This window comes from Stegostoma tigrinum, chromosome 23 (genome assembly GCF_030684315.1).
Source record: "Stegostoma tigrinum isolate sSteTig4 chromosome 23, sSteTig4.hap1, whole genome shotgun sequence".
Classification (NCBI taxonomy): domain Eukaryota; kingdom Metazoa; phylum Chordata; class Chondrichthyes; order Orectolobiformes; family Stegostomatidae; genus Stegostoma; species Stegostoma tigrinum.
Genome location: NC_081376.1, coordinates 17,368,258 through 17,394,482, shown reverse-complemented (window position 1 = coordinate 17,394,482; position 26,225 = coordinate 17,368,258). Strand labels below are relative to the sequence as shown.

At 41.6% G+C, this 26,225-nt stretch overlaps 1 protein-coding gene and 1 long non-coding RNA gene across 4 annotated transcripts in view; both read right to left on the bottom strand.

The window, feature by feature from the left end:
- The window catches only part of natd1 (protein NATD1), a 28,770-nt gene extending 21,619 nt beyond the window's left edge, over positions 1-7,151 (bottom strand). Inside the window, exon 1 of the mRNA XM_048551815.1 lies at positions 6,946-7,151. Within this exon, the coding sequence (XP_048407772.1) occupies positions 6,946-7,045 (100 nt within the window). The 5' untranslated portion in view covers positions 7,046-7,151. The remainder of the gene's footprint in view (positions 1-6,945) is intronic.
- Positions 7,152-10,286: 3,135 nt separating this feature from the next.
- LOC125462172 (uncharacterized) overlaps positions 10,287-26,225 on the bottom strand; it is a 34,859-nt gene continuing 18,920 nt past the window's right edge. For all 3 annotated transcript variants that reach the window (XR_009447121.1, XR_007249616.2, XR_007249615.2), the window contains 4 exons: positions 23,042-23,122; positions 22,749-22,783; positions 18,769-18,828; positions 10,287-13,495 (listed from right to left, as the gene is read on the bottom strand). This is a non-coding gene — a long non-coding RNA (uncharacterized LOC125462172). The remainder of the gene's footprint in view (positions 13,496-18,768; positions 18,829-22,748; positions 22,784-23,041; positions 23,123-26,225) is intronic.

Sequence of the window (26,225 nt, the reverse complement as noted above, 5' to 3'; positions counted from 1 at the left end):
GCCTGACACACAAAGGCACGGCACAGTATAATCAGGCAGGGTGAGGGGGTGCTGCAAACGTGCAAGTACGTACAAAGTGAATGAGAGCAAAGAGAGCATGCAACCAGCTTCAAGATGCAGTCCATTCTCTGAGCTGGGTGTCTGTCTCTCTGAGCAAAGGGTCCTGATAGCAGCCTGTCAATGATAGTTGCTGGTACACTGCGAGTGGATCAGAGATATGCCTCGATAGTGCAGAGAGGCTGGTACTGGTTGAATGTCAGCACCTGTGAACATGTGTAAGGCTAGAGCATGCCAAGAGATGTTGGTGCCTGGCATTCAAATGGAACAAGTAGCAAACTGGAATCACCCAATACCCACTGTGACTTTCATGCCAGGTTATTCTTGGCATCTAATTTTTATCTTTCCCATAGCACAATAGGAATCTTACTCACAGCAGTTGCTACACTTTTGAAATAAACTTTTGAAAGGTCCCAGGTCGCATCAGGTGCTGTATAAATGCAATCCTTCATCTTGAAACATTCTTTCAATTCTTCCCAGGCACAATACTGCCATCTAATCCAACACTTTGTTCACTGCTGACATTATTGAGCTCACTTGGAATCTAACATATTGCAGAACGCATTAAGTACTAATTAGTTGTTCATACTGGATGCTCAGATTTTTCTTTTAAAAATGCAATAAAATTGTTGTTACAGGTTATAATTATGTAGGAGTGTAGCATGGAGATAAAACAGTTAGCACAGTATGCCAGCTGGAAATGACTGGGCAGTCACAGTGAGAGACTGCAGAGTCCACGCTCTGACACAGTGGACAGTGAAGGGGCAGGGTAAACAAGGTCCAGCTGCCTTGGGCTGAGTTGCAGCAGGCTTTATCTCCCTTTTGCTGCCTGACCAATAGCTCCCTGGATCCCTAACCAACTGTTTGCAACCTATTCTTTAGCAGTGTGGAAATATTCCAAATGTGGTCAACCTCAGATTCCACTTGTGTGTAAAACCTCCAACAATCTCAGTCTTTCGGAAATATAAACTTTCTCTTGACAATATTTGAGCCAGTCACAAATCTATCTATCTTTAAGACATGTTTTGAATTGAACGTCTCATTTTATTTGATTTCTACTTACACACAGCAAGTCCGAATAAACTAAGGATTAAAAACAGCTCATGGCTGGCTTCCCTGATGCACAATGGAAACAAAGATCAGTTACATTTGTAAAGTCATTGCTTTAAAAGGGAATTGTGTTGACTTGGTTAGCTGGTGTCTATAACCTGCTTCATTACCCCTGAATTTAAACGGGGCGATAATCAGCTGGAACTCCCACCTGAGATCAATACCCAATGATTCTGTGGGTTAATGTACTGTGTGCTAGCTGGAGCTCGATTGGTAATTCTCTCACCTCTTGAGTCACAGGTCAATGGGTTCACGTTTCACTTCAGACACCTGAACATAATCCAGGCTGACACAAATGCTGTGGTATCATGTGAATGCCACACTAGCACAGGTGACTCCTTTAAAATGAGTCACTAAACTGAGACTTAGTTTTTGCTTTCAGTGGTCATGTTAGGTTCTATTTCACTATGTGCAGAAGAGAATGTTTCTCTCCACAGTGAATCCCAGTTTGACAAACTGCCCACAGTATAACAGCTATGACAAATGCTGCAAGGGCTTAATCCCACTGGCTGCAGCACTTAAATGGTTCTCAACTGGTTACTTATGCATCTCAGTTAGCAGTGAGGCAGGTAGATCTATCATGAACACTTCCCAACTTTGTGTGTATGCCTTTCTTTAAAAGATTTTGCATTTATTTAATTTGTTAATGGGATTTGGGTGATGTTGGCTCATCCAGCATTTATTTCCCATCCCTAATTGCCCAGAGGACAGTTAAGAATCTATTCCATTGTTGTGGGTACAGAGTCACATATAGGTCAGACCACACAAGAACCCTAAGATTTCCTTTCCTAAAGGACACTAGTGAACCAGATGGTATTTTATAATAATCAACAATGGTTACATGGTCACAGTTAGATTAGATTTTAATTCCAATTTTTTAACACATTCAAATTTCACTATTGGTCTTGGTGAGATTTGGACTGATGGTCTCAGAACATTGAATTTCTAGTAACACTACCACTCTGCTGCCCAAAGGAGGAGGACTCCACGGGCTGTGTGTATACAAAGTTGTGACTGTGCCTAGCAGTTGCGGGTGTGCAAGCTGCATTCACAGAAATGAGCTGGTTTGCTGTTATGTCTACTTGTCATGTATTTTACTGCTTTAAATGAACTAACATATGGAGTTAGTCTCTAACTGACTACTGGACCATTCTCAGTGACAAAATCTCACCCAGATCCTGGTGAAGGTAGAAAAGCAAAGGGATTTGGGAATGCTATCTAACTAATTGCTCTTCCCTCTTCCAAACTAACAACCTCTGGGAGCAAAGATTCTGCTCATTGTTAACAGCATTTTGTAAACTACCCAAAGTGACAGAACAGAGGAATTCCTGATGTCCCTTACTCTGTAACTTGTAGTTACAGGCATACACCACCTGTCAGTTTATTCATTTCTATTCATCTATTGCTTTCAACACCATTGCTTTTTTTTAATGTGGATTTTGGCTCCCAAAGAATTAAAGGGTTATATTTATACACTGCCTGGAATGGCATCAAAAAGTATTCCATTGACAGTAAAGCAGTTTGAGAAGTGCACTCACTGTCATTTAGGTCCCACAGATAGCAATAAGTTAAATGAATAACCAGATAATGTGTTTTTAATGTTGTGGTTGGGCAATAAATTAATGGCCTGTTCAACCAAACATGGTTTTTTTCCCTCCAAAATAGTAGCACTGGATCATTTATGTCTACCTGAGTGACCAGACTCAGTTTAATGTACGATCCAAAAGACAACACCTCCAATGATGTTACAGTTCCTCAGTCCTTGCACTATTAGCTTGGATCATGGCCTTAAATCTTGCAGTGGGAGTTGAACCCATGAACTTCTGACTCAGAAATTGCTTCAGTTCAGATTTCTGAATATAAAATCTCACTGGTCCAGTCTTCCTCACTGCTGGCAGAGGATTTCATGTCTCCTGATTTTACAGTTTAGTATTTGCCATAATTAACATTGATCAGACCATTTTGACTGTCTCTGAAATTTCAAATAAACATGTATTCCAAACTGATCCAAAGTTGAGACATGATCTATTTTCCACACAATGCCTTAGAGGAGACAGTGAAAAGCATTAAATGGCCATGGGCCATGTATGCAAGGCAAGATTTGGCAAGGATTTTCCAGAGCATTTGGATATCAGAGAGTCAAGAAAGGAAATTCAATTCTGTTAAAATGCTGAGTTAGTTGACCAGTGTTGCCAACTCAGGTTGAATGTATTCCAGGAAGTTTCATCACATGACTTCCAGTCTCCAACCCCTGTGATCCCACCATTGGCTACCCAGCATGTCCATCCTTGCAGTGCCCCACCTTCCCACTGCCAGTTGAGAAGTGAATAGAGCCTTTATTACTAATTGAGTGATTCTTGACCATCAGTGCAATATCAGCAATATCTCTATACCTCACAGTCAGAAGTATATGTAAAAGATGAAAAGCAGTTTTAAAAATAATCTCTTTTCCCCAGACAAGAGCTAACTTGTAACAGTGTCCTGGAGATTATAGGCTAATTCTGGAGGGTTGGAAACCAGGTACTTATTGTGGTCTGAGTGCAAGTTAATCTTTACAAGCTGGTTGGGATTTGGTGTCTGCAATTTACTCGTCCCACTCCTCCACTGATATGGAATTGACCCTTGATCTGTTTAATTCTGACTACCATAGATTTGACTTGTGCAAACAAAACTCATAGGAACATACACCTGATGAGCCAAATATTTCAACTCCTATATGTCCTGATGGTGATACTCCTGAGATATACTGAACACATCCTACATCTTGGCAGCCACCTCTCCTGGGAGTATATGCAACACTAGATCAGTTGCACCACTGTAGTCTTTTACAAGCTAGGGGCTTGGTTTTGAAGACACTGCAAGTTAATAGAGAGCGCAGGGTCAAGTGAAGTGCAGAGTAGATGTCATCACCATTGTCTGTACTGCAGTGAGACTTGGGCTCAACTACACAAAAGACCACAAGAGAAATTTTGCCAGCGATATCTTAGCCCCAGCCTCCAGAGTCAAAGTAATGTTCTTCTTGAAGCCAGCTCCACAAGCATTCGGGCAATTGCCTGCAAAATCCATTTCAACAGACAGGATACTGTTTGAATGGATGCAAACCCTCCCTCACCAACACCCCTGCCCAGGTTCTGTTTTCCCTCCTCCCAAACGTCCAATGTGCCTGGGAGGTCAAAGAAAATACCACAATGACACTGTGAAGCTCTCCTTGAAGTGTGGCGGCATTGATATCAATGAAAAGAGGTGCTTGTTACCAATCATTTACAATGGCAACAACTTGCCCATCAAGCAGCACCATGCTTTGAGTTCAAATACTTCAGTGATAAGGAGAGCAGTGGCAGAGAAAGTAAGGAACAGAAGTGAATCCTGTGCTCCTGATCATGCCCCTTCATTTGGACATTCTGCCCCTTGTGTCCATAGGTTACAGGTCGAGAAATAGCCTGTTCAGTCACATGAAGACCCAAGGAAGAGATTCACAAACTCTGAATAGATGTCATCCTTGATGGTTTCAGTTTTACCTCTCTGTAGTAATGCACCTCTGGGTATTATCTGTTGGCAGGATGGGGATTGTTGAGGGTTATGGATATGAAATCCACACCAGTTGCAAACCACAGAGTTTCCTCTTTGAATACTCATCCCAAGAACCTGCAACCAGTAATCCTTACTCGTGTGCATCCACCAATGAGGATCTCTTGGCACTGCAGTCAAGTGTGGTGCTCATCGCATTTTAAAAGAAATAATTTGCATTGAGACATGGCAGCATGGTGTCTCATAGCGCCAGGAACCCAGGTTCAATTCCAGCCTTGGGTGAGTGTGCGTGGAGTTTGCACATTCCCCCCGTTTCTCTGTGGGTTTCCTCCAGGTGCTTCACTTTCTTCCCACAGTCCAAAGGTGTGCAGGGTGGATTGGTCATGCTAAATTGCCCGTAGTGAGCAGGGATGTCCAGCTTAGGTGGATTAGCCATGGGAAATGCATGGTTACAGGTTTATGGATAGGATGCTCTTTGGCAGGTTGGTTTTGACTCGAATGAGTCATCAAGTAATTTGGTGTTGCAACAGGCCGAATGACCTGCTTCCACACTGTAGGAATTCTATGATATCACTGTCTCTCAGAATATCATGAAATATCATCAAGTAAAGTGACTTCAGTTTGTGATTTGGAGTCATTTAAAACAGAAGTATCCTCGGTACAACACCTATGGCTATCACTGTTCCTTAAATGTCAATTTCACCCCCATCCTGGTCACTGTCTCAGGCTGAACCAGACTCACACCAATCCTGGCATCCTATTTTAGCTAAGTTCCATATTCTCTCTTTCACAGAGCCCAGCCCCTGTAACATCACCCATCCCCCTGGCTTCCTCAGTCCATCATCCACTGAAACTCTAATCCATGACTTCCAGACTCGGCAATTCTGACACTCTGCTAGTGTCCTCCACCCTCCGGAAACTTGGAGTGGATCCAAAATTCTGCTGCCTGTCTCAGCATTGGCCCAACATCAGTCCACCCGTCATCTCTGTGCTTTTTCATCTGCACTGGAACCCAGTTCACCAAAGCCTCAAATTCAAAATTCCAATCCTTCAGTTCAAAAGTGTCCAGAGCATCAGCCTTCCCTGCGTCTGTCACCTCCTCCAACCCTACAGGGTGACAATGACTCGGCATTCCTTGCAATCTGATACATTCCACCAATTTCTTTGCCCTTCTGAGGACGGCTTTGTTTTCAGTGATCTCCTTCACAAAATCTAAATTGCCTGCCTAAAGCTCTCTGCCTCTCTCCCCTCCTTTGAGGTGCTCCACAATAAATTAAGCTTTTAGTCACAGGGACAATGAGCAACAAAAATTCGGCACTCCCAGCAACACCAATGTTACTTGATGGAGTATAAAGACTGTATTCACTGGCGCAGTATCAATTGTTGCTTCATTGCCCTTCTACAAAAACAGCTTCGGGGCATTTTACGATCTTTGGCGTCAGTGATGAATGGAAGTTGTTGGACGAGCGGCTGGGACTGGTCTCAACAGCGACTGCAGGAGTTTGGACAGAGGAGATGCAGAGCGTCCAGAGTCCCTGTACCTGCTGATCATCCACTGAGACCTTTAAAGGAGAGTTACTTGGATGCTCGCCCAGCCTCGACCGTCACTCCTTCCAAATGGCCCCTAGCTTCTGGAGGGCAGGCATCTTCCTTGGGGAATGAGGCCAGCTAACCCACTTGAGCTTTTTTCCACCGAACCAAGCCCTCAAACTCTCCCACCTCGACAGGGAGAGCACATTCTCGGCTCACAACCAGGCTCTTCAGCAGGGCCTCTGGCTTCAACTTCCTACAGCTTGACAACGCCGTTCACCCAGGCCAAGAAGGAAGTCTACTTAAAAGGCACGGTGTACGGGTCAGGTCTTTGCATCGGATTTTTGGGAGAAAATTGGGACTACAGTTAACCTCCTTCTGGTGTCTCTGTGGGAAACATAATTAAATACAGTTGGTGTTATGGGAGGGGGTGGTGGTGAGAGAGCAGCCGTCGGAAAGAGCAGGGAGGGAGCCTATAAAGGGTTAACCTTCCGGCCCATTTGGGGTTATAAATAGCTTAGTTAAAAACAAGGTGTAGACAATTGCATTTTGTTTTATCCTCAAGTTTCCACTGCTGGATATAGTTTGTTGGTTTGTGGAATGAGGTGGAAAGGAGGATGTTTGTCAGAGAAGGCATTTGCCCTTTTAAGGAGTATAGTCTCTCTCTGGTTGAAAACAAAGGTGTATGTGAGAGAGAGAGACACGATCTCTGCAGCTTACCGTTCAACCGGACCTCGAACTGTCGCTTTTTGCGATCGTGGTCCACTTTAATGGGGCAGTTGTTCTCGTCTTGCACCGGGACTGCGTTGGACTCGGCCATCTCAGCTCGGAGCCCGTCTTCTGCCCTCTCCGTTAGGGTTTCATATTCACCGATCGCTTCGGGAAACTGACATAAACATTGCCACAGGAAATCAGCTGTGAAACCACGTGCGAGACCGGGAGCCAATCCCCCGCTGCAGACTGTTCCTGATACATTCCACGCCTACCTTTCGCCAAGCTGGGCTTTGCTGGGTTCACTAGCACTCAGTACTTACAGACGCAAATACACCCTCTCTCACATACTCACACGCTCAATCACAAACACACAGTCAATCCTATACAAATACATCCTCACAATCACGCACGTATACAAATACACACACAAACATACACTCATGCACGTACACACTTTGTAACCTTGATTGGAGCAGATAGATTAATGGACAAATTGAACCAGAAAGCAAGCTTGTCCTCAGCAATGACATTCTGACAATTCATTGGAACATGAACAGGCCATTCAGGCCGATAAATCCACACTGCCCCTTTAAACAGCATCCAACCCAGACCAAACCCCCAACCCCCTACCCTACATTTCCCATGGCTAGTCCACCTAAAATACTCACCCCTGGGCACTACAGACAATTAGGCCAATCCACCTAATTCACACATCTTTAGACTGTGGGAGGAAACCAGACCAACTGGCAAGAACCCACATAAATGTGCAAATTCCACACAGACAGTTGTCTGAGGGTGGAATCAAACTCAGGTCCTTGGTGCTAACAGGCAGCAGTGCTAACCACTGAGCTGCCCTTCATCAGATAAAATGTTAAACCAAAGATCCCATTACATTGCAGTACCATCTGAGCATTCAGCCAAGGTCCCTGTTTCAATGGTTGTTATAGATCCTCACGGTACTATTCCAAGAAGATCGGGGAATTTATTTTGTCTTTGTCAACCAAAGGACAAATAGGCAGGTTGATGTGCCATTATATCTCTTTATTGCCATATGGGATTTTGATTGGTAGAAGAAATAAAGGGTGACCAACCATTTGAGAACTGGATTGCGAAAGAGGAAACTGGAAATAAAAGAAAAGGGTGTGCCTGACCTTTCTGAAGTATCTCCTGGACTTGTTTTAACCTACAACAGCCCTGCTCATCTTCAAAATAGTCCCATGAGATATTTTACATTCACCAGAGTAGATAGATGGTTAACCATTCAAAAGACGTCATATGCAAGAGTGCAGTGCTCCCTCCTTATCCCACTGGGATTGCCGGACTTGGTACACTCATTGGAATGATGATTGAACTCATGATTTTCTGACATAGAGGCAAGAGAATGCTGCCCATTGAGCTGTGATTAAGAGCAAAACTAAATAATAAGGCAGCCAGAAATAGAAGAAAGAAGGACAGCAGATAGGAATGCAGATGAAAGATTTATCATTTCCAAGAATGTGCTGGGTTTTTTAAGCCACAGTAATAAATCAATTCCTGATTTTTCAGAAATGACGTCACAGCAAAGTACTCATTCCACTCCATGGGCATGTGAATGGATAAACAGCAGGCCAGGGTTAGCCCAGGGATGGCTGAGCTCTGCTGGCCGAACCAGACTCTATAGATTGACATGGTGTGGAACTCAGTCATATTGTTTTGCGGGTAAAAGGGCGAGTTCATAGAATCACTACAGTGTGGAAACAGGACATTCAGTCCGTGAAGACCATACTGATCCTCCCAAGAGCATCCCACCCGGACCCACCCCCTATCCTGTTCCTATAACCCTGCATTTCCCATGGTTAAAATTGTATCAGAGATAATAGGAACTGCAGATGCTGGAGAATCCAAGATAACAAAGTGTGGAGCTGGATGAACACAGCAGGCCAAGCAGCATCTTAGGAGCACAAAAGCTGACGTTTTGGGCCTAGACCCTTCATCAGAAATTCCCATGGTTATTCTACCTAACCTGCACATTGTGGGAAATTTAGAATGGCCAATTCACCTAAGCTGCACGTCTTTCAACGATGGGAGGAAACCAGAGCATGTAGAGGAAACCCATTGCAGGCACAGGGAGAATGCACAAACTCCACGCATTCACCTGAGGCTGGAATCAAAGGTTTCTGAGGCAGCAGCGCTAACCGCTGAGCCCCCATAGCCTTATTGAAAGTGCCTTTGCCTAGTTATTAGCGGAGGCAGACTGTAAGCCGGCTCTAAGGTCAGCCCTTTCCAGAACAAGGCCAGCTCAGAAACTACTGACACTTCAGACACACTGTGAGGATATGACCAGTGTTTGACTGAAAGCATCTATACAATGATTTCTGGCAAAGACAGACACAGATTTGAGGGAAGTGACAGAATTTTCAAGGTCTTCAGAAAGGAAATGGGAGTTTGGAGTTAGAACATAGTTTGCAAGGATAGAGAACTCAATGGCTTATTTTGGGAAAATCAGATGGGGTTTATGGCAGATTTAAAGAAGAGATGGGCAATACCTGAAGAGAGAATTATTAACAATTTATGCCTAACATAGGATGAGGAATCAGCAGAGATATTAAGAACTGCCAATGCTGGAGTCAAAGATAACACAGTGTGGAGCTTGAGGAACACAGTAGGCCAGGCAGCATCAGAGGAGCGGGAAAGCTGATGTTTCAGGTCGGGACCTTTCTTCAGAAAACAGTTTTGTTATCGTAAGTTTGGGGAGCAGTAGATAAATCTTACAGACAATCCGAGCTAAGGGAGGGTTAAAGGGGAGATGGGAAAGAAAGTAAAGAAAGATTCAGGATTAGGCTTAGAGCAGTAGGGAGCTTTAGAAAAGGTATGGCCCGGCAAATAAGTAGAAAGCAACTGATGATAGCAAGCTTAATAAAAAAAAAATTGTGAGCTCCTTTCACTTGCTTTTGGAGGTGAGGAGGATGAGACTGAGACGGATTTGAAAATGCAGATTTTACTGGAACTGCAAAGTTAGCCATTCCCTTCGCATTACGCAAAGATCCATGAATGGTGAGCAATTTGAGAGAATAGAGCAGAGCCTGATTTTGCTATATCTCAGAGCGAAACGCCAGTAATGAATGGAAATGAATATACTGGACACACTGCAGCTCCATTTTAAAATGTACAAAATGACACAGACCAGTTTGTCTCAGGCATAAGTTTTATGGTATTTCCTTCTGGCTGTTGTCCGCCAAATTTGTAATGGATGACGAAACTTGTTTCCGGCAGATCTGCTCAAGGCTGTAAACTATAGACTTAAGTGACGGTAAATGACAGCTGGACAAAAAGACAATGACCAAAGTGAGAGAGAGTGCAAGGTTTAATGGGAATTTGAAAAGAGAAGCACGGAGAGGTGATCAGTAATGGTCTTATCTGTGACTGACATGATTGAAGTGGTGAGGCCATTTGAAATGGCAGATTCAAGAGAATGGCTCTGAACATGGGCAGGAAATCCTATAAGGAGATGGAAGAAGGTATGCTCAAAGAAAAAGGAAGTGCCAAAGAAGTAGGGGAACAGAAATTAAGGCCACAAACCCTGAGATGTTGGTCTGAGTGGGATAATAGTGGAGATATAGTTAGGTGGGGAAGCTTCATTTAGCAGAAGGCTAGCATCACCCTGAGCCTCCAGATTGACATAATTACCCACGATCTGCTTATGAATGGCAAAGGCTGCCTTGTTCAAGAGTAAACAAGCATTTGGAAGGGAATGAATAGGATTATGCTGGAAGCCACAAAGCCATCAAATGTACTTGACATTATTGAGATTGAAGTGGGAGCATGAGTCCCTGGCAGAATTAAAAAAAACATTTAATCAAGAAATTGAATGTTTTATGGTTATTGAAATGGGGTAGAAATGGGGAAAATGAGTTCAGCAGGGACAAATGTAGATTTAGCCTTATATAATTAGTCATCTGCCATGTTTTATAAGTACTCTGATGAATATATTAAAGCACAAAGTTGAGAACAAGAAAAATCTTGGTTAAGCTCCCTTGTGGAAATGTACTTAATTGTCCATAATTTTCTGATACATTGGCAACAGTCAAGGTTCCTTGCCATTAGTGCGTACTTGAAAAATGATTCCCTGTGTAGTAGCTCCTGCCTTCGGTTATTCTCTATGCATATATTTATTCAAGCTGCTGACCTAATCAATTTCCACAAAGCATATAATTTACAGCAAGGAAATAGCTCATTTTAGCCCAACTGGTATGTTTATTCAGCTTACCCTTAAAACAATTTATGCTAATTGTCTTAACTAATTCCTGTTATAGTAGACTCTAAATTTTAGCCACTCTTTGCATAAAGAAGTTTTACTTGAATTTTCTTATGGATGTATTGAGGACTATCTTTTATCTATGGGCTCTAGGTTTAGACTTCCTCACAACAGAAAAACCTTTACATCTATGTTTTCATCAGTCCAATGGAAACACTAAAATTAATTCCTACTCAACACAAATTACACCTTATGTTCCATTATAATGTTTTACATTAGTTTGTAGTTTATTCTGAAAACTAATATTGATTGTTATGTGTGTTATAATTTTAATAAGTTGAGTCTTGTATACATCTGATAGAAGCATCGATAGTTTGTTTGTGTCATCATAGTCTTACCAGCCTATAGGGTTGCTCTCTCATTAGAGAATGACAATTGTTGACAATTTAACCTGAAGGTACCATACTTCAGGTGGGGGAGTGGTTGGAAAGGGAAGTCCTTCATGGTAACTGCAGCCGGTGATAGGAATTGAACGAACTTGTTGGTATTGCACTGCTTTGCAAAACAGACATCCAGCCAACGAACTAAACCAACCCCTGCAAGCATTAATATATACTGTGGGTCTACAGTTGAGGTGGGTAGAGCAAGGAGTTAGATTATAATCTAACTAAATCTAAAAATAAGCTACATTCAAAACCAAACAGTGAAATTCCATTATATCGCAAGATCATTTACTGAAGCGCGACCCTATCGTTAAAATTAAAGCTACATTGTATTTTTGTGGCTCGCAAGAGTATTCTTCCAATTTCACAAAAAACCTAATTAAACATTGACAGTCACAATTGCCAATGCTCAGTGGCAGCATTCATAAGTTTGAATTGGTAGGTCCAAATGCATATAAATTGCCACTCCAGCAACTGAGGCACGTAATCTCACTCGTCCTCATGTGCAATTCTGAAGGAGAGCTGCATCTTCAGAGGTATAGTGTATAAAGGAGAATACCCTCTCAGATTAATATAAAGAATCCCAATACTCTATTTTGAAGAATGCAGGGGAGTTCTCTCTGGTACATGGATAGGGGGAATAACAAAGGTCTTCTCCCTGGGGTGGGGGCATTCAAAACTAGAGGGCATAATGTTAGGGTGAAAGGATAAAGATTTTAAAGGGATATTGGGGCAACTTTTTCCACACAGAGAGTGGTTTATATGTGGAGTGACCTGCCAGTGGAAGTGGTAGATGCAAATAGTTATAACATTTATAAGATATTTGGGCAAGGTTATGAAGAGGAAAGGTTTAGAGGGTTATGGGCCAAATGCAGGCAAGTGTGGCTAATTTAGTTCCGGAAACTTGGTCGGCATGGACTAGTTGGACCAAAGGGTCTGTTTCCGCTCTGTAAGACTCTATGACTCCATAATGGCCTGGCCAACAGCTATCTCACAACTAGCACCTAAAAACAAATTCTTTAATCATTTTCACATTGCCATCTGTGGAAGCTTACTTTGCACAATTTAATTTTAACCTTTCCAAATGCATCCTTTTAAAAGCATTTTGTTGGCCGTAAAATGCATTAGGGCACTGTGGGGTTGTGAAGGGCACCTTAGAAATGCAAGTCTTTCTTTTTCAAAGTAACAAATCACATACGAATCTGAAACTTCATCGAATGACTTAGCTCCAATGAATGTAGCAAAAGGGCAAGTCACCAAGTGAAAAATACAGTATTACGTTCTGCAATCAGCCAAATGTTAAATGTTGATTGGCTTCAAACTGGAAACATAATTAATTCTGGAGCTTAGCCTAATATCTACTTGGCAGCCATCGAGGATTTCTCCAACCACTATAGGCTGTTTTTGAAATTGCTGAAGATGATAAACTTTTCTAATTCTCTCCCTTGTTAAATGGAGTTGAATTTTCAATGTGGTACAGTACTTTTGTGCAATAATTAATGTATGTTTTGTAAAAGAAATCCAGTTCATAAACACAAAACATTTAGAAAGTAGGCCAATTTTCTACCTGAAACAGGCAAACAGGTTAGCATTTCAGATTGGATACTTGAAAGAAACATTCACCTGAAACATTAATCTATCGTTTTGCTTCCAATATTATTGACACTTTGTACAATCAAGTTATTAAAACATTTTTCAATATTCATGTTATTTCATTGTTTTTCTCTCAGGAATGAGTGTCTTTGTAAAGCTTGTCACTATTAAAAATGGAATAAATATTCTTCTATATTCTTCAGTATGATTGCGCTATTTTTCCAACCAGCAGCGTTAAGATGATTGACATGTAAATCACTGAAAATGAACTGCAGGTGCTGGAAATCTGAAACAAAAACAAAAATTGCTGGATAGACTCAGCAGGTCTGGCAGAATCAGTAGAGAGAAAGCAGAGTTAACGTTTTGAGTCCAGTAACCTTTCTTCACGTCTAGAAGTAGCTAGGAAAAGGTGGTATAACACTAAAGCTGGGGTGGGCTTAGTGTGGATTGGATTGGGACGGTGCTCATAATGGAGTGAGTGATAGGTTGAGATGGAGCCCAGAGGGTGAGAAAGACAGTTTGCCAGATCAAAAGTGGGAAAATGGTAATCCAGGGAGAAAGAAAATATGCTAATGGAGACCATAAGTAGGTGAAAATGGGTTGGCTGTGTCAAAATCAGCCCAAATCCTGACAACGCCTGAGGTGTGGTTGTGAGTATGGGAGATAGAAGAAGGTGCTCATGTTCGAAAATGATTGAATTTGATATTGAGTCCACTAGGATACAAGGTCCCCAAATGGAAAATGAGATGCTGTTCTGCCAGCTTGCAGTTTTCATCATCCATGGTGCCTCATTTAGAGCAGCACGGTGGCTCAATGGTTAGCACTGCTGCCTCACAGCACCAGGAACCCAGGTTCGATTCCACCCTCGGGTGACTGTCTGTGTGGAGTTTGCATGTCCTTCCTGTGTCTGCATGGGTGTGCTCCAGTCTCCTCCCACAGTTCAAAGATGTGCAGGCTAGGTGGATTGGCCATGCTAGATTGCCCAGAGTGTTCAGGGATGTGTAGATTAGGTGGGTCATAGGAGGATGGGTCTGGGTGGGATACTCTGAGGGTCTGTATGACTTGTTGGGCCAAAGGGCCTGTTTCCACACTGTTGGGATTCTATTCTATGATTAGTGTTGAACTTTTTCTTGTTTATTAGTGTGTTATAATTTTCCTGGATTCTGTCGAATGTTTTATTAGTGGTTTTGCATTGGTACATCAATGTTTTCTCAAGTTCTATTCTCAGCCTCTCTTATAAATTATTATTATTGTTATTTCATAACCATCTAATTACATGTCTGTTCTTTGGCTTTATTTCCCTGCCCGTTTATGTTCCATCTTTATTATCTGTGCTTCATTCTCCTCCATTGTATTGTTTATATTTTGACTTTCATTTCTTGTTGAATCCTCCCTCTATTCTATTAATTTAATACCTTAGCCATCTCCCTTTCCAGCTCAGGTGGAAACTATCTCCATTGGTATAGCTTCTTCCTGTCCAGTAGTAATATCAATGCCTCATTAAAAGCAACCCCTAATTTCCCAACTATATCGAACTCCTTGATGAAAACATTCAATGGATTGGCCTTAAATATTTTATGTGGCAGACAATTCCACAGGCTCACCGCTTCTTTGGTGAAGAAATTTGTTCTCATTTCTGACCTAAGTGGCCTACTCCATAACCTCTCCCTGTGACCCCAACTGCTGGGCCTCCCTGATTTTTGAGAAAATCTTTTCTGTGTTTACTCTCTTCAGAAAAAGCTTTTTCTGATGCAGGGTCTAGGCCCGAAACGTCAGCTTTTGTGCTCCTAAGATGCTGCTTGGCCTGCTGTGTTCATCCAGCTCCACACTTTGTTATCTAGGGTTGGATATGCGAAGAGGCCAGAGGGTGGGGAGATTTTGAAACTGGTAAAGTCCACATTGAGACCATTTGGGCTGTAAGCAATATGAGGTGCTGCTGCTCCAGTTTGCAGGTGGTGTCATTGTGAATGACTAAACTTGTTTCCGGCAGATCTGCTCAAGGCTGTAAACTATAGATTTAAGTGACAGTAAATGACAGCTGGACAAAAAGGCAATGACCAAAGTGAGAGAGAGTGCAAGGTTTAATGGGAATTTGAGAGGAGAAGAGCAGAGAAGTGATCAGTAATGGTCTTATCTGTGACTGACATGATTGAAGTGAGGAGGCCATTTGAAATGGTAGAGTCAAGAGAATGGCTCTGAACCTGGGCAGGAAATCCTATGAGGAGATGGAAGAAGGTATTCTCAAAGAAAGAGGAAGTGCCAAAGAAGTAGGGGAACAGAAATTAAGGCCACAGACCCTGAGATGTTGGTCTGAGTGGGATAATAGTGGAGATATAGTTAGGTGGGGAAGTTTCATTTACAAGGAAGCTAGCATCACCCTAAGCCTCCAGGTTGACATAATTAGCCACAATCTGCTTATGAATGGCAAAGGCTGCCTTGTTCAAGAGTAAACAAGCATTTGGAAGGGAATGAATAGGATTATGCTGGAAGCCACAAAGCCATCAAATATGAGGTACTGCTCCTCCAGTTTGCAGGCAGTGTCATTGTGGCGCTGGAGGAGGCTCAGAATGGGATATGTCACCCAGAGAGTGGGAGGGGGAGTTGAAATGGTTTGTGACTGGAAGGTGTTGTTATTTGTCGCGAACAGAGCACAGATGCTCTACAAAGCGATCCCTGCTTGGTCTCACCAATGTAAAGGAGACGACATCGGGAGCAGTGGATGCAATAGACCACACTAGCAGACATGCAGGTTTGTTTGTGCCTTGAATGGGGGTGAGGGGGGAGGTGTAGCAGCAGGTGTAGCACTTCCTGCAATTTCAGGGAAAAGTGCCAGGGGTGGCGGGGCTAGTGGGAAGTGTGGAGCAGACAAGGGAGCCAGGAAGAGAGCGGTCCCTATGAAAGGCAGATAGTCGTGGGCAGGGAAATATATCTTTGTTTGTGGGGGTTGGATTGTAGGTGGTGAAAGTGGCGGAGAATGATACGTTGAATACGGAGGTTAGTGGGGTGATATGTGTGGACGGAGGGGATTCTGTCTTTGCTTTTGTTCGGGGGGAGGGAATGTGAGGGCAAGGGTGCAGAAAACGCAAGAGATGCAGCTGAGAGCATTTCGACCATCGAAGCGGGGAAGTTGCGGTCTAACATATTATTTGCGTTCTTCACTGCCTGCTGTATCTGCATGCTTACCTTCACCGACTGGTGTACAAGTACATCCAGGTCTCGGTGCACCTTCCCCTTTCCCAGTCTATCACCAATGAGGTAACAGTCTGCCATCCTGTTTTTGCTACTACAGTGGAGAACCTCGCATTAATCAACATTATACTGCATCTGTCATGCGTTTTCCCACCTACTTAACTTGTCCAAATCACACCGAAGCATCTATGCATCCTCCTCACAGTTCATCCTCTCATCCAGATTTGTAATCTCTGCAAACTTAGAGATATTATGTTATTCTCTCCATCTAAATCATTTATGTATTGTGAATAGCTGGGGTCCAAGCAATGATCCGTGCAGGGCCCTACTGGTCACTGGCTGCCACTCAGAAAATGACCAATTTATTCCTAACCTTTGCTTCATGGTTGCAAACTAGTTCTCTGTCCATATCAGTAGGTTACCCCCAATTTAACGTGCTGTAATTTTCCATGCTAATCTCTTACGTGCGACCTTGTAAGTCCAAGTAAACCACATTTACTGGCTTTCCCTTACGAATTCCACCAGTTAGCATCTCACAAAATTCCAGTAGATTAATGAAGCATGATTTCCCTTTTGTATATCCATGCTGACTCTGTTTGATCGTGTCCTTGCTTTCTCAGGGCTCTACTGTTAAATAGAATAGTTTAGCATGGAAACAGATCCTTTGGCCTGAACATAATCCCAAACTATACCAGTCCCCAACATCTTTTCAATAACAATATTTCCCCACTCTACTAATCTCCTTCATTTCCTCCCTCTCACTCGACTCTCTGTTCCCCAATATTCTTGGGTGTTGTTTGTGTCTTTTGAGAAAACAGAACCAAAATGCTTTTCAAATGGTCCACTATCTCTTTGTTCCCCATTATAACATACCCTGCTTCTTGTCATAATTAGTGCAAAAATAGAAAAAGAAGATCTGTCCTCAAATCTGAGATAGAGTGTGATAGTTTGTACAGCTCCAAACATTTCAAAGGATTCATACAGCCCTGTGCATTTCAACATGTTCATATAACTGTGTTTTGATGGGCTTGTACTTTCACTGCATTTCTGTGGGTTTGTGTATACTTTCAAAGCTAAAGACCCCCACTCCTCTTGATAGATATATCACCATTAATAGTTCTAATAAAAATACAAGACATTTCCAATAAACTGTTTTTCCAAGTTTTGCACTGACTGTTAGACTATTAGCAATAACCGGGAGTCATACTTTTTCATAATAGGACTCCAGCACAAGTTAATATAATATTCGTACTTAACAGAGAAACCCTTACTGGAGCTCTTTGAGGATAGAGTTTCATATTCTGAATGGAGTTTAGACAGACCACACAACCTCAGTGAATGGAGTCATTGAGTCCTACAGCAAAGAGACAAACCCTTTGGGCCATGCTGACCAAAATGGTCATCCACGTTAACTCCATTTCCCTGCACTTGGCCAATATCCTTCTAAACCTTTCCTGTCCATGTCTTTGTCCAAATGCCTTTCAAATGTTGTTAATGAACCCACCTCAACCACTTTCACTGGCAGCTCATTCCATATGCATACCACCCTCTGTGTAAACAAATTGCCTCCCAGGTTCTCATGTATTCTTCCCCCTCTTACATTAAACTGATGCCCTCTAGCCCTTCATTCTCCAGCTCTGGGAAAAAGACTGACTGCATTCTCCCTATCCATGCCTCTCATGATCTTATACACTACTTTAAGATCCCCCTCCCAGTCTCCTATGCTCGAAAGAAAAATGTCCTAGCTGGTCCAATCCCGCCCTATAACTCAGTCCTTGACTCCTGGCAACATCCTTGTAAATTTCAATGTCTTATGTAAGTGTAAGTTGTGTTAAACGAGACCCCAAGACAATTGACTCAGAAGCTGGTAGTGGTATGGTTCTCCCATATTCCAGACCAGCAAATTTCATGAGCAATTGTCAAATTTTAGGACCAGGTAGTGTCAATGTTTAACCATATAAAACAGTACATTGTATCAGCACAAAGCATTGGTTAGCTTCCTGTAGCTTATCCTGGTTCTTGCCACAATACCAACTGGAGCTTTGCCTTGTTACATGGTGAGTTGAAGGAATCCAAATCTGGGTGAGAGACCTTGTTGTGTTTAATAAATCATTTAGGCTGCCTTGTCAATAATCAATAATGTCTAGAAATAATGTGGATCTGCCTAACTCAGGAGCTGGGTTGCAGATTCTGCCGTAAATCACCATACAGTTTCCATCCCCCATTGCTAACTGCATCAGTTTAGCTATCTGCTAAATTGTGAACCATTGGCACAAATAAACTGCTCTTTGGATTTGAAGATTAAATGACCAATGATGTATGTATCAGGTTAGATTCAGTCTGTGAGACTTCCACAGTGTTCATCTTTACCTATTTCCGGCCTGGAAGTGACCCAGTCCTTCATTGTAATGGAAGTGGTCCATCTGGTGGCTGAGAGGAAAATAGCAGTTAGTCTGGAGTGTCAATTTCCAAAGCTGCCCTGGTATACTATACAGTTTTATTGCAACAAGGAACTTTCCTCACTGAATTTCTCCTTTATTAACAACACTTTGCCAACAGGTAGAATCTTTGTTGTTTCTACTTCCCTGGAATAATGATCTGAATTTGCATTCCCAGCCTTTCCTGCCAGAGGTGTGAGTCAGGAATTTGCCAGCGAGGATTCCCAATGTCAATATGAATTTAGAAGTGTTGCTTCAGATCATGCTCAGGTTTCTGAAGTGGGGCTTGAATCTACAACCTGACTTAAATGATGATTGATTGTATAGCACAAGAACAAAACTTTTGGCTTATCAGGTCTGTGTCAGGCCTTTCAAAGAGTGCACTGGTCATTCCCTATATATTCTGACAATTTTTCTGCTTAAATTATTTATCAAATTCCCCTTTGAAAGTTATTGATAAGTCCACATCCTCATCAGACAATGCATTCCAAACCCTAATACTTGCTGCATGGAAATGTTTTCCATAGGTTGTTCCCAGGTCTTTTATTAAGCACCTCAAATCAGCGCCTGCTTAAAGTTATGAACCTTTCAGCCATTATAAACAGTCCCTATTTCTGGATCGAAACCCTTCATGATTTAAATGCCTCTATCAAGTTTCAGCTTAGTGTTGCTGCTGTAAGGAGAACAATACCAGATCCTCCATCTATCGATGTAACCTAATTCACTTATCTCTGGAACCATTCTAGAAAATCCTTTCTGTACTCCTCCAAAGCCTTCATCTCCTTCCTAAACTATGATATCTAGAATTGGATACAATATTCTAGGTGGGGCCATACGAGTGTTTTTTTTAATGAAAACACAATTGCTGAAGAAACTCAGCAGGTCTGGCATCTTCTGTGGAGAGAAAGCAGATTTAATGTTTCAAGTCTAGTGACTCTATGACCCTTCGTTAGTTTAACATAACTTCCGGTGTTTATTTACTCTCTCCGTACTTGGAAAGTTCATGCTTTATTAACTGCTTTGTTAACTCGCTTTCAAAGACGTCTGCATAATCACTCAGTTCTTGCAGCCCTTTTAAAATTCTATCACTTAGCTTGGATTATCTCTCCTTATTCTTCCAACCAAAGTAAGGAAAATCCAAGTAAATTAGAACAAGGTGCAGACGGAGGTCTTATGATCTCTCAAGTCTAGTCTAGCATTCAAAGATTCATTACCCGCTGAGAAAAGAAATTCCATCTCCATTTCAAATGGGCAGAACCTTACGCTGAAATTATGCTCCCTCGTATTAGGTTTTACCATGAGAAAAAACAGTCGCTCAGCAGTTATCCTATCAACCTCAGCCTAACCATATCAATCCCCAATAATAAGAACATTTCCATTCTCCAAAACTCCAGTGTTAGGCCCAAACTGCTTCATCTTTCCTCATATGACAACTGTTTCATTCCAGGAATCACCCAATGAACCTCCTCTAAGTTGGCTCTAATGCAAGTGTACCTTTCAATAATGAGACCAAAATGGTATATAATACTGCAGGTGCAGTCTTACCAATGCTGTGTAAGGTTGTAGCAAATCTTTTCTACTTATACTTTCCATCATTCATAGAATAAAGGGCAAATTTCTACTTGTCTTCCCAATTACTTCCTGTGCTGCAGCTCTCCATGGTCTCTTGCTACATAGATATTTTGAATTTGTATTTCCTACCAAAGCAGATAATCTTTTATCTTCCTATATTATTATACATCTACCCCTTGAGTTAACCTATGTATATCCCTTTACAGACTCTTAGCAATCTTCTCAAAACTTTGGAGGGGTACAGAAGGGATTTATTACAACAGTTTCAGAGTTCTGGCAGTTTGCTTTTATAAAGTGCAGCAATCCCTTCCAAAATGTTTGGTTTTAAGAACAGTCCCTTGTCCCATTTCAGTTGACAATTGGAATACATAAAAATAAAAAAGTATGAGCTTTATACAAAAGAGTTCTAGTACTCATAGATGCTGTGGAGCACCACAGGCCTGCTTCAATGTCCTCAGTGGTAACTTGTCCCCTTCTTGTAGTACTGTGACTCTTCTACTGCCTATTATCCTCTCCAACATATTCTTAGAATCACATCACTGAACCTTTCCCCTTTATCCCCATTTGGTTTTCCTAGAAATGAATTCACTCCCACTAAATCCTTATGTTAATCTATTTTAAACTTTTAGAACACAACCTTAATGTCATCTAATTTACTTCCTTCTTTTCTGTACTTTCTAACATTGATGTTGTCCCGTACCATTCAGCTTCAGCCCATGCTTACTTTTCTGTTTAAACAAAATTCATTATTGAAGAATTTCAGCTTTAAAGAAAGCATTTGATTTGTTTGTGTGCGTGGGTGTTAAGTTTTGAAGCTCAAACTCTCTTGTTGAAACATGTTCTAAGCCAACATAACCAAGATTGGATCCTCTAAAATAGTTATGATCCTGAAAATAATGTGCGTTTGAACGTTACTCTATGTGTTTTTATTTCTGTAAAGAAGGCTGAAGAAGTTCCAGTGTGAATGTTGGCTGCAGAATCTTGTAAAGCTGCTTCATATACAGACGTAGAGTCACAGACATGTACAGCATGGAAACAAACCCTTCGGTCCAACTTGTCCATTTGTCAGCATTTAGGCCATATCCCTCTGAACCCTTCCTATTCATACACCCATTCAGATGCCTTTTAAATGTTGTATTCATACCAGTCTCCACCACTTCCTCTGGCTATTCATTCCATACACGCACCACCCTCTACATGAAAAAGTTGCCCCTTTGGTCCCTTTTCTACCTTCCCTCTCTCACCTTAAACCTATGCCCTCTAGTTATGGACTCCCCTATCCTGGGAAAAAGACCTTGTCTATTTACCCTATCCATGCCCCTCATGATTTTATAAACATCTATAAGGTTACTCCTCACTCTTTGATGCTCCAGGGAAAATAGACCCCAGTCTATTCAGCCTCTCCCTACAGCTCAAATCCTCCAACTCTAGCAATATGCTTGTAGATGTTTTCTGAGCACTTTTTTTCAGTTTCACAACAGCCTTCCTATAGCAGGAACACCAGAATTGCACGCAATACTCCAAAATGAAAAATAAATCAAATGTTGCCTGTGTGAGACAATAACATTTATTACTTCCTTATAGTAACAGCCTGCTGGATTATATCAATGCGTTTATTTTAAGATGTTTATATTGCAGCCAATTATTAGTCCACTTACAAATTTTGAGTTGGACAAGGACTTGGAAAGTTTTGAGAGTAATCTTTATGTTTGCCAACCAGCCTGGCTGGGGTAGATTTTTCATCATTTATAAAAACCCACTTGATATCTGCTCTGCTGTTTTCCATAGTGTCTTTGTAACTATTTTCAGGAGATTTTGGGATATTAACGTAAGATTCTCCAGAATCTTTCTTCCCTGTTTAGGAATATCCCAAGCCATTCAAGGGCCTAAGAATTTGATGGTGCCATGCCTATTTATGGGTATATACACCTCCCTAATGCATGTGTGCTCATTTTGACCTATAGTGTACCATCCAGACATTCTGTTGGACTTCTCTGCTGATCTCCAAAACTCATGTCAGAACTATGGAAAGTACCAATATAAAATGGGGTTAACATTTTATTTAAAATGGGCTGCAGTGATAAGATAAGAAATATTGTTGAACTGAGGAGGCTAGAATGCAGGATTGAAATAAGAAATTATATTATTTAAGCGAAGAAAGATAATCTATCAACCTGAAACAGTATAACATAGTATTGTTTTCTATTTCAAAGTTGAGTTGTACCAATCAAATTAATTGGGTCTAACCTTAGATATTGTATTGTGCGTTCATTTTGTCTGAAGCAAAATATTTCAATAATTCATATCTGACCTTATCTTACAAACGATTTCACAGCCTACCTTGGAAAGTATTTCAGAGGCGCACATAGACATATCTGTGAAAGACACAAATATCTAGTTTAGATCACACTTGAGTTTCACAACTATTCAGTTAGAAATTGGATATTGAGGCTTATACCAAAACATGATAAACTTTTAACGAGTATGACTAGCACTGCTTCAACCCAGTGATTATATAAGGTAGAAAACAAACATATAAGTATTTTCTGTGGGTCTGTAGACATCTTCCACTGTAAATGTTCCATTTATAACAGAGCATGTGTGTAAACCTTTAACGCTGTAATTGCACCTACCTCCAGTGGCGATGCTCTCATGCTTCAGCATTGCGTCTGCTGGCTTCTCAGTTATTACTCCAATCGATTCCACCTCTCCTTCTTAAATTGATACACATTTTGTTACTTGACTGTAAGTAATATTATCGAATGTAGTTGTGCAAGGATAACAATTAAATGTATAAATTTTAAATTGTTGTCTTAATTACAATAGCATGTAAAGTGTACAAATTTGTCCTCCCTTCTTTCCCTGCTAAAACTGAAAAATCTATTTGGTGCACAAATTTGTCCCAATGTGAAGGTGCGCAAATTCGCAACACTAGCCAGCAGGCTGGATTGAAGGTACCTTGCACCTTCTCTGAAAGCGTTTTGGTTAGCTGGTGGGATCCTGAAGCATTGTGAACTAGGTCAGCTGCCTGGAGGTGACTTCCCTGGAGATGGCCAGTGTTCCAAGTTAGACTTCATGGACTTTGCCGTACATCCTGAGCCCTGTTGTCTGGCTATACCTGCAACCACAATCCTGCCTGGTGGTGATGGGCTTTGCCCCAAAGCTATATAGCTGTTGAGGTGGTTCTTAAATGCAGCAGTTTTAAAAGTTACAATGATGTTGCCTCAGAGTGGAATGTTTCCCCCCCCCCCTCACTTTCTTTTCTGCTGAACTGCAGGTTGCTAACTCTACCCAGACAGGAGGCACTTCCTTGGACCTTCAGGCTTCCAGAGGCCACCTACTATTCCTAATTGGATGGTAATCCCACCCTCTGACCACTATTTAGCCAACTCAGAGAAAGTCACTGCAAGCTGACTGTTTCTCACGTTATTTGGAGTCTTGACCCCCATTTGACCCCAGTGCTAGGGTCCCAAACCTAAAATGAAAATGCTGCCCCTGGTCTCAATGCGGGACAACCATGGGTGACCAACCGGTAATCATTAATTCTATAGCAAAAATGTTGTGATATATCAATGACACGCACCACACTGATTCCTGACGCCAAAACCCGGAACTGCAGTCTGCCATTAGAGAAACCCAAAACTAGATCAAACTGCTTCACAAAGTCCACAGCGCACATCATTAAAAAGATAAATATTCTGGAGTAATTAAAGGGCTATAATTACTGGCTCTTGGGAGCTTGTGCTGTGGGAATTACAGTGGATTCAGTTCCTTCTTTTGATGTACTTAAATGTTTAAACGCACAGCTAATTAACTTGATATCCATTCAAAATGTACACATCCTGGCTACACTGGAGACTTGCATGCTTCAGCAGCTCTATCTCATGCATGACTGATATTGCACAGGTGGACTGGATATCAGTGATTTATATGCAGTGGATTACTTCTGGCACTATTTCTATGCACTCCAAAGCATTCACACATAGTCCAGAGCAGTTTATGTGTGGTTCAGAATGACTTTGGCACCACAGCCTATTCTAACTTGTTCCTCCTTTTTAACCGCACTGTGAAAATGTCAAATAGAAAGCACAGGAGGTAATTTTGATTTGTGAATCAATGTACTCTAGTCACTTTTTAAACAGCCTTCCTCTTCTCATACAAATCATTTACGAATGATTCAGTCCTAACTCAAATATTGGCCCTTTGAAGATACATGCAATTCACACACCGGCTTGATTTAGACAAATATTGCCACACCTTCATCATTTCAATATAAAAATTCTGGGATTTCTCATCAATCACCATTCTAGCAGCATCATCACCATATGGACTAGTTTTAGGAGAAGGGTTACTGATAGCTTCTCAAGGGCAACTTTGGAAGGACAATAAATGCTGGCCTGGAACTAGGGCAATAACAAATTCATGACAAGGGAGAGAAAGCTTATGAACTGCTCTGGTCAGATTGATGCTAAATTTGCCAAATATGACTTGATGATCCCACAATGCAGCATCTTGCCCTATATGACAGAAGCCTCCACATAATATCTGTATCATGCTATTCTTGTTGCGTAATACAACCACTCTCTTGGATTCTGTGCATAATACTATTTTAAAGTGAATTACATACATAATACTGCAGACTCTATGGCACAAAAGCAGGCTTTGCTTGCTGGAAATAGTCCATGTCAATGCTTTTTCTCAACATCAGCCTCCTCCCTGTCTAATTACCTGTTTCATATTGGCTCCCCCCGATTCAGCTGTTCCCTTTTCACTCATGTATGCATAATGCCTCCACATGACTGTATTGATGCTATCTTCATGTGGCATTCATGCAAAGACATTCTCCCTCATTATTTTGAACCGTTAGTAGCTATGTTATGTTTATTATGCTGCTTGACTTGGGATCAATTTCTATTGGACACCGACTCTGAAATAACAGTGGCTATTTGCAGTCTTAGACATGGAGGTGATGATACAATTCATATTCACTAAACGGTGAATAATTGCATATAAACACAACAGAAAGGGAAAGAAAATGTTTGTTCATTCAGAAAATCTGCACATCAATGGCAAAGTCGACATTTGTTACTAATCCCTAATTGCCCAAAGTGGTGACCAACTACCTGATCACAATTGTGATCAGAGATAATGGGAACTGCAGATGCTGGAAAATCCGAGATAACAAAGTGTGAAGCTGGATGAACACAACAGGCCAAGCAGCATCTTAGGAGCACCAAAGCTGACGTTTCGGGCCTAGACACTTTATCTGAAAAGGATTTTCTGATGAAGGGTCTAGGCCGAAAGGTTAGCTTTTGGGTTCCTAAGATGCTGCTTGGCCTGCTGTGTTCATCCAGCTCCACACTTTGTTACCTGATCACAACTGAATGGTTTACCAAAGGTCAGCCATATTGCTGTGGGCCTGGAGCCACATGTAGGATCCACCAGATAAGAAAACATACTATATTCCCTCAAGGAAATTAATGAACTAATTAGATGTTTTTCTAATCACAATCTGGCAGTTCCATGACCATTTTTTGGTGCCTTTCAATTTCATATTTATTTAATTTACTAAATTTAAGTTCAATTGTCTCAGCTTCAGTAACATCGCCACCTAGCCAAATGTACCCCACAAGAAGAGAATTACAGAATGTTTCCTGTGGTTGCTTTTGCAAAGTTGTGTATAGTACTTGTGAATTGGAGGGCAGGAAGCTAGGAGTTGCTTATACAATGATAGGGGGCAAGTGTGCATAGTTCCTTAAAGAGGCGATGTGATCTCCTGAGCTTGGAGATTTAGAGAAAAATGTCTGTGAGCAGCTA